At 37.5% G+C, this 14975-nt stretch overlaps 1 protein-coding gene across 7 annotated transcripts in view; it reads left to right on the top strand.

Moving 5' to 3' along the window:
• The window catches only part of EML1 (EMAP like 1), a 128309-nt gene that overhangs the window by 90065 nt on the left and 23269 nt on the right, over window positions 1-14975 (top strand). For 4 of the 7 annotated variants that reach the window (XM_065637117.1, XM_065637120.1, XM_065637119.1 and 1 more), the window contains 5 exons: window positions 2381-2409; window positions 3864-3890; window positions 7083-7212; window positions 11279-11428; window positions 13378-13447. In XM_065637117.1, coding sequence (XP_065493189.1) covers window positions 2381-2409; window positions 3864-3890; window positions 7083-7212; window positions 11279-11428; window positions 13378-13447 — 406 coding nt within the window. The remainder of the gene's footprint in view (window positions 1-2380; window positions 2410-3863; window positions 3891-7082; window positions 7213-11278; window positions 11429-13377; window positions 13448-14975) is intronic. The other 3 variants (XM_065637121.1, XM_065637122.1, XM_065637116.1) reach the window with 1 other exon arrangement.

Here is a 14975-nt window from a genome sequence, read left to right as displayed (position 1 = left end):
ATCGAGTCCAACTCCTGTCCCCGTATGTGACAACCCCACAGTTCACACCATGTGTCTGAGGGCGTTGTCCAGTCTCTTCTTGAACACTGTCAGGCTTGGGGCCGGGACACCTCCCTGGGCAGCCTGTTCCAGGGCTCCAGCACCCTCTGGGTGAAGAACCTTTTCCTCATGTCCAACCTGAACCTCCCCTGGCACATCTTCCTGCCATTCCCTCAGGTTCTGTCATTGGTCACTAAAAAGAAGAGTTTGATGCCTTCCCCTCCTCCTCCGCTTGTGAGGAAGCTGTAGCCGTGATGAGGTCTCCCCTCAGTCTCCTCCAGGCTGAACAAACCCAGTGACTTTAGCTGCTCCTCGTACGCTTCCCCTCCAAACCCTTCACCAATTTTGTAGCTCTCTTCTAGACACTCTCTGGTAGCTTACTATCTTTTTTTTATACTGTGGCACCCAGTTGTAGGCTGTTACACAAAAACACAATGTTATAGAAAACTATTTTAAGAACCTTTAAGCATAAGGAGTAAGGAGATGACCATGATCTCCCGTTCTACACTGGGGTGTCCCAACTGCCTACGGCTATAAGCCAAGGATAAGCCTTTCTAAGGGTTAGATAAGTAGGAAGTGACTCAGGTTCACAAAAAAGAAAGAGTACTCAGAACTGAGCTCTGTGTGTGTGGTTAGAGTTTGTATAATTAGAAAGTACACATGATTTGCTTTATTACTGTCGTGAATCATCCTTTCACATTAGCTTGATTAGCTTGAGTAAGTCAGCATGGTCTCTTCAGAGCTAGGGACTCTTTTGTCTTTAATATGGCACCATTTCTGACTAGTGCTCCATCTCATAAAGTTTTGATTTTCTAAAAATATCTTCATTCATAAAAGAAAATGTTAATCTTGGTGTTAACAACGGCAACATATCATGTTATATATATAGATGAGATTGGCTGTGTCCGCCAGCTTGGTGCATGAATTCTGATGCATGATTAATACCAAGGCTGCTATTATGAAAAGTCGCTAAATTGATGGTTAGGATCAGTAGAACTCATTTTTTGTTTTGTTTTTGTTTTATCATTAAGTAACTGTATTATTCTTAATATAACTGTCAAATCGTGACAAAAGGAAAAATACTGTAAAATTATTTGGTACAACTTCTATTGCAGAGAGAGAATTTTTTATGCTTCAAAAAAATTGTGGGCAAAAAGCCAGCCCAGTTTTGTTTCTTTTTTTGGTTTCTCTTTATCTGCCCACTGCAGTCTAGGAATGGATGCGGAGACGGCATAACAGCTCTAGGGATACTTAATATTTCAGCATTTCCCCTTCAGAATGACAGAGCTTTCAACCCTTTTGGGATCACTCTAAGAAACACACAACAGTAATCTGATATGTCAAAAGTTTTGCTGAATAGAAAGAAAACGGATCTGGGAGGCCAAAAAAACGCATTATATAGCTTTGTGTCCCTTCCATGCTTCATCAGAAACAACACCCTCAAGCTTCATTATGCAGCAGTAAAGGACAAAGAAAACAAATGACTGGCATTTCTTGAAAAATAGATGGTTCTTTCTGGCCAGGGTAGTACTATCCAGAGAGTTCCATAGCTTTTCTGCCTCTTCCTTCTCCACATGCTTCGTGTATTTCCCCTCAAGTTTTGCCAAATAATTTCTCAAGACAAAAAAATGAACCATTTCACCTTGTCTTCCAGGCACCGGTACAGTGAGAAAGAAAAGATGTTTTAATCATGATGGATTTGTGCTTTCTGGATTTTACCAAGTACTGTCATTCACCAAGGTGCAATTGTGAAGTTCCATATTTTATGTAAACTCTTTGTAGCACGATTCCAACTTTGGTTTGCTCCCTAGATCCAGAGAGAACAAAGCCATGAAGTAACCGAGCACCCACACATGCACTGATCCAGTAGCCCCCTCTGCTCCACATATGCAGAGAGATTTTGTAGTTAAGAATGTATTCCCAGCTTTTCATTGTAGTCATAGATTTTAGACTATCAAATCTCACTGATTGGAAACCAAAACTGATGCAGCTACTCATGACCAGTTTCTGTGTTCTCCTGTAACTGGGCTGACTCTGCCGGAGAAGAGGATTTGATAGTTAGCAAAGGAAAATGTATAGTTCTGAGAATGTAAGGAGAACTGAATGTAAAAGTTTTAACACCTGCCATCAAGGAGCCACAGTGTATGCTGGTTTTAATTGTGCCTGACTGGGGATTTACCTTGTAAATAATTGAACTGAAAAGGTCTTTTTTATTTATAAGTACACACAAAATATTTAATATCTTTTATATTAAATTTTAAATTTTATATTGATACCTTTATATGCGCAGACTGTATGTACATGCTTTTTTAAAATAGAAATGTCTTCGTTATTTTCACAGCAAACCCAAGGAACCAATGTTCAGTGCAGGTAGGAACTTTTAACATTTTTAAGAAAACAACTGTGATAATAGATTTTTTTTTTTCATTCTTTTTTTTTCTGTTGGATGCCTAGCAACTGGTATTGGGAATCTCAGCATGATACTTCCAGGCTACTGATGACATATTTTTTAAAAGTTGATCAGTTTGCTGTAGTTTTTATTGGCCCAATAGGTTTATTTTCCAGTTAGGATTCTTTTTAAGAAGACAAAGAAAAAGGCCGTGTCTTCTTACCCCAAATATGTCTTCGCTTTCAAAGCAGTATTAAGATTTTGTTAATTAAAGCATCTGCCAAATTCAAGCTATGCTGCTGTCATGTTAATTTAGTCATAAAAGGGAGCCATCAACTACTGTTAAAGAATGCCTCCTCTGTCCCAATGCCTCATAATAAAATTTGTCAAATTACAAATAAAAAAGGTGCTACAGTTTTGGAGGTCTGTCTTGAATTTGAAAACCACTCTAGTTTTTCCTACTTATGTATTATCCTTGTAAAAAGATTTCAAAAGTGAAATAGTGGATATAAGCGAAAGGAGAATTTGTCCTCGTCATGAGACATCTGCAAACTTTTGAACAATCATACAAGATATAGAGTGGAATAACATACATGCATAACATACATAACAGTTATTTTTGTTCTGAAAAATCAAGGACAACTAATATAAAAGCTTTCTTTTAATGAAATAGGGAAAGGAAAGATCCTGTTGATTTACCAGATGTATCATATTCTTTTTGTGTATAGTTCTGTAACAGTAATCATACATTAAGCTGAAAAAGTAGAAAATCTTTTGTTTACTGAGCTGATTGATCAGCATCCAACAAAGCTCTTAAGCCATACTTCAGGGTTTAGTGTAATTGATTTTGAACTCAATATATAAAACTAAGTAAGTGCTTAAGTATTTCATGGCAATACAGTCACGGTCTGTATCCCTTTCATGAAAACTGTTGGTTTAGAAAAAGAAAACTTCTGATTCACACAGAATAGAGTTTTCTTGTGTGACATTTCTTCTTCCCTTGCACCTTGTAAGCAAAGATATTTGGAATAATTTTTCTTCTAACACTTTTCCTGTAGATAAAGACCAGTAATTAAACACACGTGACACTACTTTTACCCTTCTTACCTGAACAAAATTCCTACTGCAATTAATTATTTTTTTCTAAGAAAGTTATACTTGATATTTTACTTATTTTAAGCATATAGTTGCATAACGGAACTTAAGCTAGTATTTTCATGATAGAAGAACTAAACAGGGCCCCTAGCTGGAGGAAGAGGGTTTTGACTGTAATTACCCAACGTATGGCACGGAGTGTGGCTCAGGGTTTTGTCAAGCACCAGGTTGGCCTCCAGCAGAATGCAATGGACAGCGGCTAGAGCGGGTATTTAGTGAGTTTATTGTATTCAAACACATCTTTATCCAGCCCTTCTGTCTCTGTCTCTGTAATCACAAGGGAAGCGCCGTGTGACCCACTGCAAAGGTAGGCTTCACTTCCAAAACCTCATAGCTCTCGAAGCAAACATGGTACTGGTGGGATAAAAACTCAATGTATCAACAGCTGTTTTCTAACTTGCGCACATTTTGCAATGTTAAAACTTCCCTAATTCTTTTGACTGAGACAAAAATATTATACCATCTATTGGACAGTCTACTGAATTATAACCCTCAGAGGCACTTTAATAATAATAATGGGTTATAATTTAGATTCCTGGGGAATTTTTCAGAAGAATTTGAATTAGAAAAAATATGTTGAGAGAGCTATATGGCAACACGTGGATGTTCACTGTGTTGGAAATGGTGTTCTGCACTTCTGCTGAAATTCATCTAGAATTTGCCCCTTTATTGGCTGTTTCGCTGTTAGCCTAACATGGTTATAGAAGCCTTGTTTTTTTTCTCTTGCTTTTTCTTACTGAGTAGACTGTAGATTTTTCTAAATGTTGAATAAACAGACCTAGGCCTCCAACTAATTTCTCAGTGCTTCTTGCTCAATGTCATAAAGCAGAGTTACATTTGGTAAACATATTGTATTGTTTTCTAAAGCTTTAGCTAAACTGTGGTGTAAATATGCACATTTTTGATGCATGTTTATGTCTGTGATATAATCACAGATTTGTCTTGCTTTTTAGAGATAGCCAAATCCTGACAGTTTTTCCACTAATCGGCATCTTTCAGCTTTGCAATGAATCTAAAATTTCACAAAGCAAAGAATGTTTGTTCTCAAGGCAAAGTCTTTTAGAGAGTCTCTACCTCTGTGTATTCTTTGTACCATTTTATGCCTGCAATCGGTAGTGGTCTCCTTTGCAGATCCTGCTAGCATTCATGTGCCTTCTTAGTTCAGTTCAGTAACTGTTAATTTTTGCAGTTATTTTCAGCAAAAATTTGAAATTTACAAAATTGCAGATGTAAAAGATACATTTGTCTAAAAGTTTTACCATTTGTCTGTCTTTGTATTTTGATGGTTGTCTGTCTTTACATCTACGTCTTCACATGTAGAGCTCTGCTGTCTTAAAACCTTAGTTATGAAAAGTGCAAAGAAAGAGATGTAGATGGTACATTTGGATTAGCAATAAAAATAAGTACAGATGGAATTAACATTACCAAAAGCTAGAAATAAATAAACAGTATATATTTTGGTGCCTGACCTAGTCAGCATAAATTCCTCTTTATAGTGAGTAGAGAGAGAGGCATCCTGAAGGCATAATTTATATACTTGGTATGATATATTTGGTATAATTTGCTATTCTTGTTTGTGGACATCTGCTTCAAAGTGTGATTAATTTGTCCAAAACTGCCTGTTTCCTGCTATTTACTCTAAAAAGGAGTTTTGACTGACTAGGTCAAATACTTCCACTGTAGGTGGCTAAATATGCAAGTTTAATGAGTCCCATAAGTTTCAGGTAAGAAAAGCAGGTCAATGAATTAAACTTTTGTTCATTCCCAACTTCTGATAGCACAGTCAGTGGTTGTCACTGCTGAAAATCTGTTGACTTCCAGTGCACCAGTATCAGTAATACTGGCATGTGCTTCAGGCTTATTAAATAGATGCTGCATGCGCATGCAAACAGTGCTGCAATGCTCTGCTATTTAATGCTCTACTCTCTATGGTTTATTTGCCAATACAGATCTATTGGAGTAGATTTTTAAAAACATTTCCAGTATTCTAGCATTTTATCAGGCATCTTAAGCTCCAACCATCTGTCACCATTGTTTCACCATTATTATTACTTCTTTTTAACATTCGGTTTTCTGTTGTTTTCACTATATGTATGAATTCTGTAAATGAACCTAGAGAGCCCTAGCTGTAACCTTACTGTGACAGATCAGGTAAATCTCTTTCCCAAATGAATTAGTCTAAAGGCAAAATTTTCATATATTTAGGTAATACAGCATAGTTATAATGTTTATTTGTTCAACCAGTCATTTTTATTAATTTAGTCAGGATTTGTAGCATATGCATATTTCCAATTAAAATAAAGCCTTAGTTTTCAAATTAAAAAAAAAATGGTATAGTTGTAATGATGCTTAATAATTCATAGCATGATTTTAACAGTTCTAAATTTTATAATTTTTTTCATTTACATGATTTTGTTACTTTTGCCCTTCCGTTTCCTCTGTGCCCACGATTATTCTGTCTAGTAACTCTACAGATGTCACTGACTCCAAAACTGCTTGATTCGCATGAGAACAAGGCTGAACTCCTTGATCTGCCGATGAAGCAGCAAGAGCCAGCACGTTCTGAATCTGGACAAACTTCACCAGAAGTTCACAGGACACCCACTTTGGCCTTGCCAGTTCCCAAAAATCCTAGTCAGACCTTCATGGCATTTCCCAGATCTCCTAGTTTTATAAGCCCCATGAAGTCCCCAAGTCAGTACTTCCAGATCTGTTATTAATCCCTGCTTCTCTTCCCCAAAAATATTTCTTACCAGTTCAACACATTACTTTTAGTATTTTCTTCTAGAAATGTTTACTTCTGTCAACCAACTCAGTTTTTGTAGCTTGTCTCCTGTATGTCATTTTCCTTTCTTTTAATTTGCTGTCAATGTTGTCATTCCTTTTTCAATGTTTAGTGATTCTTAAAGCATATATCTCTTCTGCATGTACATCAGCATGGTTCCTTTTACTAATTGTTTGTGTTCATTATTTTGAATGTATCTCTAACACTGTATCAAGTGTAAAGTGTATCTTTACACTGAGATGCAAAGAATGCAACTGAGATGGAAAATACTTAGATGCTGATGCTCCACTGTAAATATTGATTAAAAAATAAAATTAATTTTAAGTGGTATTTCTGCGTTAATTGTAATCTTTGATGTTTCCCCTTAATTTTTAATATTTAAAAACTGTAATATTGTAACAGTATTTTTCACCAAAAAAAGTTTTTATTTCAGTCCTTTTGGTTTTGTAGTTCTTCATGACATTGTTTAGTCCTAATTCTGCTGCTCAAAATATTTAGAGGAAAAAGGGACTTGGTATGTTTTTAAAAAAATTCTGCTTAGTGATTATGGTTTAGGAAAAAAAAAAAAACAAACTTTAATTTCTAAGTATGAGATTGCATGTCGTTTTGTAATTGTAACGCACCAAACTGTTAAGTGGGAAGGGATGGAGGAGCACTGCAGTTCTCCACTGGTGTCTTTTTTGTGTAACACTAAACATTTCTGACCTTTTGTAGAAGAAGGATACGTAAAAATGTTTCTTCGTGGACGTCCTGTTACTATGTACATGCCCAAAGAGCAAGTGGAATCTTACAATTTGGAAGCAAAAGTAGAACTACCAGCCAAGAGGCTTAAACTGGAATGGGTGTATCCTTTTTGTGCTAGAGAATACTGGAAATCAATCATTTCTTAATGATTTGTTTTAAGTAATTTTTCATGCTGAAGTACAGCAAAATTAAGATCTTTATTAATAGGGTTCATTTCATTAGTGAAGTGACATTCTGTTGAAACGAGTGTTAATTTCTTGAGGCTGCTGTTCTGCACTTTGGGAAGTGCAAGGGGGCAGCTTAGGAAGGATTTTGGTTAAATGTTGCTTGAAGGTTAGGTCTGAAGCATGCTAATTAGCTAAAGATTAAACTAGGCATATTGTAAGAATGTAGCGAGCTGTGATTATGAATTACAGTATGCGTAAAGCAAGCTCAGTTTATTTTGCTGATTCTTAATAGTAATTTATCATTTTAGACTGTGTTCAATTAAAATGTGCGTTATTGTCCTTTAGAGGATGCTACAATCAACTCAGTACCTGAGTAAGCCTGGAACTGAATAGCACTTCACAACTGATTCATTTGTTGCAACTGGTGCTCAGCAATAAAATTCTTAAGATATCATATATAAAATAATATTTGAATTTAGATTTTAAACTGTGTTTAAGCACCATAGATACCGAACAACCAGCATTTTCCACTGACTTCTGTGAGTGGACATACTTAAAGAATTCTGACTTGAAAGAAATCAGTGTTTCATTACATACAGAAATTTTGACATTTAAATATAATGAGAAAATATTTGCTTTATTGAAAAAAAGAACTGAAATTTCATTTTTGTGTAATTTTAGTGTATGTAATAGATGATTCAAGATAAAATATAATCACAAGATCTATCTTTAGAGAGATGAAGTCTTCATAAGGTTTTCTATTTTAAGAAAAAGACTTTTTTTTCGTCCCACACGGTGCAAATAGGAAGTTGCTTTGTCTTCATAAAAAAGAAGACAGGCTGTATATAGTCTTTTGCAAAGTTGTATAAATAGAACTGCATGTGGTTTCAGAATGCACCCAGAGAGTTTCCAAAAGTCCCATTGTATTCACAAGAGATTAATGACAGATTTAGTAACCATTCTTATTATTCCTGTTGCAGCTGAGCCTGTGGGTTCTATCCCACTCTGCTGGAACTGCATAGATCATGCATACAGGAATAACTGAAGATGAGTTAAAAACCAAAAAATCCACAAAATTAATAAAACATCTGAGATTAGAGTGATAAATACTGCTTGCAGCATTTTACCTTCTAATTCTTGTACAGGCTCTCACCATATATCACAGCAGAGCTTAATGATGCCTTTTTCCACTTGTACGGTGTGTATGGATGATGTGTATGGGAGAATGCGTTAGGATACTGCTGAAACAACAAAAACCCAACCACGAAACAACAGACTGTCATTAGCAGTGTGTAGGTGGAAGCTGAAGTTAATATTTCAGACTATTAAGGGAAATTATAATTAGAGTAGGTAATGATTTCAGTCTCATTAGTTTCTCATTTAAGCTTACTGAAATGACTGAATATTTGCCAGATGGAGAATTGTTTTTAGTTTGAATATTCGTATGTCCTTCCAGGTGTGTGTGTGTATGCCCAGCAGAATCCTACATATAAAGGTTGTCTGTGAATAGAAAAGGTATGGATTAATAAAATGATCTAAAGAACCCTAATTGGTTACTGAGGGGGATGCATGTTTTTCCCAAAATACTGTGCTAACTTTTTCACATTTTAATTTCTTTGCAGTTAAACTCAACCTTAATATCCATATTTAAAAGGTACACCAATGACTAGGTATATGAAAGACTTTAAAAAAAAAATTAGAGGCTCTAATGGTGAGAAGAAAAGCTAGGGGCAGGATCATAAAACAGTTTAAAGAGAAAGACAAGGACAGCAGAAAACCAACCAATATTGCAGGCATTCATTCCAGTTAAGTTGGAGAAGCTGAGCTGTTTGCTTGGAGGGCAACAGAATGGGAATAGGAGAAAACATCTCTGTAGCAGACAAATCAGCCTGGCTGGGGAATTAGAGCCAGAAATGCTGTAAATTTGTAAGAATGGGGAAAGAGGAGCAAGATACAGGAGGTCAGATGGACAAATGGAAAAGGCAAAGCAGACTATGATGAGAAACAGAAGGAAGAAAATCAAGTGTGGGCAGATTTCAGGGCATAGCTGAACCATAAAGCAGTTTTACAGTTGTGTTAGCAGGTATCTGAATAAGCCAAAAAAGATTCAGAGCACATCAGATATATTCAGAAATGCTGAGTGGTGAGGTGTGAGGGAGGGCTGGAGCAGAGGTGGCGAAACCTGAGCGAGAAATGGGCACTGGAGACACCGGGATTGGCACAGGCCGGCTTGAGGGCAGCTCCTTTGGCAGGCGGGAGGCTTGAAACAAAGGCCACAGGCCACATGGAAAGAAAAGGTCACGATAACATTCCCCGAAGTACCAACTCACCAAATCCAAGTTGAAGCTACTGAATCCGAGTGTGGGAAACCATGAGAAGGAGGGATCAACCCCAGGAGTTTACATCTGAGAAAAAAGGCTGATAGAAAGAAACTGAGTGTTTGACAACAGCCATCATGTGAAGCGTTGAATGCAGCATTGTTCCCCAGAGGAAGAATGATAAAGAAAGGAGATTTTCCCTAAAGAATGTAATCTTTCCCATTTAACAGCTATTTTCATACACAGAGATTTGTTCCTTTTGAACGTCTGTATAAAGCTTTTACTTCACTTCTTTTAAAAGTCCAATGCCTAATGCTAGCTTCAACTGCTAGTTCGATATAAACTCGATTGTATATTGTTGAACTAGGGAAATTCTATGTTGGCTTCAATTGGTAATGGTGTCTGGCCTTATAGGGTAAAATAAATTTAAACAAATAAAGCATTGTCCTGCAATCTAGAGTAGTAATTCTAACTTTTAGAGGCACGTTCAAAATTGATAGAAAATGCTTTCTAATTTGAAGATATTGCTTGTTTACATATCTTCAAATTTGAATGTCTCAAACTAGAAGGAACTTTGGCTAAAATATTTCAGTTTTGTAGTCCAAAAGCTGTATTTTTGAGTGCACTTTTTGATGGTTGCATGTGCAGTACTACTTCTATTGCATTTATTCATATCAGAAAAAAATAGCAAGCTGTTATTTAAATTCCTGTTTTAGAAGTAAGATAACTATTGTCCTTACTTCTTGGATAAGGTGAATGTGTTTTAGCTTGACTGGGTTATCATTGACCATAAAGAATAGTGCACAACTATCTTTTTAATATCGTATAATTGGGGTTTCAGTACCTCTCCATATATTTATCACAGCCAGTTTCTCCATATTGACTGAGTTAGAATGCACTTCTATTCTGCCAAGATCCTGCTAATGCTGTTTCTCTCTGTTCTCATAAAAAATGAAAGCCGAAATAGTTCTAGTCCCTAATGACTCTTCAGAAAAATAAAACTACATAATTTGGCTGAATTGACATTCAGTCTAAATGAGATTATTTCTGGATTAATTCCAGTTATTTCATTGGATTAATTTTAGATTAGTGTTGATATGACTAGCATCAGAATCTGGGCCACTGCATTTTAAATACTACCAAAATAAATTGGAATGGATGATGTAACCCTTTTACGGTTTCATATCCATCTGGCTGGTAATGCCCAGAATAATGAAATCAATCAACCTGCACAAAGGATAAAGCAATCAATCCTGATGTAATGCAGGGAGATGTACTGAATGGCTTATTAGCATTTCCATTAAGTCTAAATTTTTATTTTAATTAGTCAACCAGTGTAAATAGTAAATATGCTTGGAACAAAATTAATATCGCCTTAGTCTGTCATTTAGCAAATTCCAGGGGACTACTAAAGAGATAATATGTCTACAAATTCCCGTATTCTTTACTGTGTATTTTTTGTGGGATGTGTAGGTTTTCAGTACCGTGCTCTGTGAAATGCTTTAGCTCTCTTTACTGTAGTAAGGGAGAGAGTTCTGAAGGCTGTCACCTGATAAAGCTGTGCTCAGGCCAGGAGATGCCAACTTCAGGAAATTCATGGCCAGAAAATCCATTTTGTTTTTCTTATTTTTAACATTCTTCATTGGTAGATCATGTTATTGCAGCTTGACCAACACGCTAGCTATGGATATAGGGGTCGGGACTGTCGCAGTAATCTCTATCTTCTTCCAACGGGCGAAACTGTATATTTCATCGCATCTGTAGTTGTGTTATTCAACGTTGAAGAGCAACTTCAGAGACATTACACTGGTCATAATGATGATGTGAAGTGGTAAGTTGCCTAATAACCCTGCTTTTTTCTTCATAAAACAGTATTTGGGAGGGATTGTTTTGTTCTTTTAATATAGTTTTGAAAATTCAAGTGATTTAATCTCTAAGTCATGCATAGGTTGAGTCCTTATGCCTGACAATACATTTGCAGAAATAAAGGTCTGGCTGTAGCCATGGTAAGGATGTCAAATGTGTGTTATAGCTCTGTCTAGTCAGCACACAAAGCAACTGCTGTCAGGGTGTGATGGCACAGACCTGAGGATATCCAAAAGTGTCCCTCACAGAGCCTGAGTTTGCTTTTGAAACCTGCCATGAAGTCTGTGCTGCCATATGTGCTGTGCTACCTCGTTTGCATGTGTCTATTTGCAATTGCTGTATTGATGTTATCCAAGCTACGGCTCATTTCTCTAAGTTGCTGACAATTCCTCCTCGTATTTACTTGAGAAAATTTACTTTCCATAACTAATATACTTTTTACATTGAGAATACAGAAGAGTAGCAATCTGTCTTAATCTATAGACCCACTAATTTTCATTACTCTGTTTTTAGGACAATTTAACATTAACTTCTTTAGACTCCTCTCCTTCCGTTTCTTAAGTAGGATGGAATTATTAATCTTCACCTGGGTCTGGGTGCCAGATACAGGTCCTTTAGGCTCAATGTAACTAACAAAACAGTTTTAATCTCATCTGCGGTCATCCTGGTCATCGTCACTCGTGCCTACATCATGGCAGATGTGCTGTAAACTAGTCCTGAGCAGCCTGGTTTGTCTGCTGCCACGCAGGCATGCCGGCTTGGGCTTCAAAGTGATTTAGCTGTGTTCAAGCTTAGGGGATACTAGATATCAGGAAATATCAGTATTGTTAAATTAAAATCTAAATAAACATGTGGTTTGTCTTGATGGTCTGGTCGTAGCTGACAAAGAGCACTCGGATTATCTGATGGACCCTAATGTATTAAATGAGTTTGACATCCCTTCTTTAGGTTAAGCATTATGAAACACCTATTGTCCCTGAAAGCCAAAAAATAGGCTTGATAACCAAATCTGGTTGCATTGTGAGCATGTTTCATAAAATTGAATTATTTGTATAATCTAGGTGTTTTACAAGGAGATTTTTAACTTGGACCTGTTCCATCTCATTTCTTTGTTTCAAATTTTCTGACTCTTTAGATATTTCAAAGCTTTCAGGTTTATTGGAAAGGGCATACCTTTCTGCATTGTAAAGCGGAATGAGTTATTGCCACAGTCCATTTTGCAGGGCACTTGGCCTCTAGAACTGTATACAAAGCAACTGCAGTGAAAAAAGATCCAAGAGAGAATTTAAGGGGAAAACAGACTGTACTCTAGCCTTTAATACAAAATTTAGGTTGCTTTTTCTTAGATACATTAGTTAACATTGATCATTGTTTTTAAAGTCTCAATTTTAATTTTAGAGTCAAAATTCCGAATTTCTGTATCCTGTTCTTTCTTACTAAGGGACTTTTTTTACCTTTTGAAAAGGACTAGAAGACAATGTTTGCGTGGGTACATCTGTTTGCTCTGGAGTATTGTCACTAGACAGCACTGACTGTACTAACCAGGTCTCTGCAACCTCAGATTAGCGATAACTGAAGTTAAGTAACTAGCTCAAAGTGTAAATTCCTAATCCACTGCAGTCATTTAAATCTCGGTGAGATGAATCCCAGCATAAATGAGACTGGGGCTTGTTTGATACATGCTTTGAGGTATTAGGACTTAACCAAATTACTGTCGTGTTCATAAAAGAATTTTTTGAATAAAGGAGCATGAAGATTGTTTTGTCGGTTCTGGTTTTGTACTTTTAAAATGCTTACATGTATGCTATGTGCTTTATATGACTAAAATAGGGCTATTTTTTTACAATCTCATGTATAAGTTTGATGAAATAGATAACAAATGGCTTTAAGTTTCGCCTCTATTTTCTTTTTTAGCCTGGCTGTCCATCCTGATAGGATCACTATAGCAACAGGCCAAGTTGCAGGGACATCCAAGGATGGAAAAGTGAGTGACCTTTTTGCTGACATACAATTGCTTCTGTTTCGTAAGAATATAGTATTAAGAAGATACATGGTATATTCTTTTCATTTTGCAGTTAAATTGGTCTTACGTTGTAGGACTGAACGCAGGCAAAACTACATTTGAGAGTGCAAATTGCACACTGCCAAAGTTACCCAGTGGTTTCTGGTTCTGTTACTTACACAGGCTGAAGGGAAATTTGGAGCTGGTCTCCAAAAGAGACACGGATGAATGAGGCTACAAAGGAGACCCGAGTGGGCAGATGGATATGGAGAAAAGGAGGAGAAGCAGCAGAGATTAAAACTTACAGCACACATTTCTAACCACAGCCACCAAAACCAAAGTACAAATAAAAATGGCTTTGGGTTGTTTGCTGAAAAAAATAAATTCTTACTCTTGCCATCATCTAGGCAAGAATATTTTTCTCTTTATTATTGCCTGTATTATCGTAAAGCTTAGCTGTAGGCTAGACGATTATTTGAACAGGGTAAGAAGAACATTGTTCCAAAGAGCTAAGAGAAGTGAGAAAGAACGGGTACAAGCAGAGGCAGGAAAAGCACGAGGAACAAGTTACTCCGCGGAGTATGCAGCTCATGTCACAGCCAAACTATTGCAAAGTTTTTGGTGGCTATCAAAGAAGAATTTTAGGATAAAACCAAATTATCGGTACACTAGGTAACTTACATAAACGAGGAAGACAAAATCCCAGTTATGCAATATGAGGTTTATGTAAAGATAACTTAGTATAGTAACATGAACTATTAACTTTTATTGTGTGTTGGAGAGATCTCTGGTAGTGTTGTTTGTTTGTTTGTTTACTTCATAAATACAGTTACCATTGTATTTGTGAAATAAAATCTAAAGGTTTGATGTCTGTGATTGAGGGGAATGCGTTATGTAGATAAGCTTCTATAAAAGCCATTTGTATAATGGGGTACTGGGTTGGCATTGATTTTTGTATATATTTATTTATGTTAAAGGGCAATTTCTCCACTTATGATCAAGGGATACTCGTGGCCGTTGCCTTGTGTTTTTTGGTGTGGTAGTAGAACATCCTCGTTTGGTTTGAGAGGGCAGGGGACAAGCGGCGCGGCCGCGGCTGTCGTGGCCGCGGCTGTCGTGGCCGCGGCTGTCGTGGCCGCGGCTGTCGTGGCCGCGGCTGTCGTGGCCGCGGCTGTCGTGGCCGCGGCTGTCGTGGCCGCGGCTGTCGTGGCCGCGGCTGTCGTGGCCGGCTGGCGGTCCCGCCCCCAGCTCGGTCAGCGCCGGGGCGCCAGCGCGTGCCTCCGCGCGCCCCCTAGCGGCCGCGCGGCGCGCGTCTGCCTCCGGGCGGCCCCGCTGCGTGGGGCGGGACGGGGCGGCGGGGGGCGCCCTGGGGCTCGTCCTGGGCCTTCGCGTCTGCCCTGCATTTTACGTACAAAAAGCAACCTAATTCTGATTACAGTTGTAAGGAGGAGTCTGAAGTTACAGTTCTTTTCCACAACCGTTTTTATGACAGTGAAATTAATTACTGTCT

The sequence above is a fragment of the Caloenas nicobarica genome, chromosome 5, assembly GCF_036013445.1.
Source record: "Caloenas nicobarica isolate bCalNic1 chromosome 5, bCalNic1.hap1, whole genome shotgun sequence".
Taxonomy (NCBI): Eukaryota; Metazoa; Chordata; class Aves; order Columbiformes; family Columbidae; genus Caloenas; species Caloenas nicobarica.
Note: the sequence above shows the minus strand (reverse complement) of the source record. Positions and strands in the feature narration are given on the sequence as shown.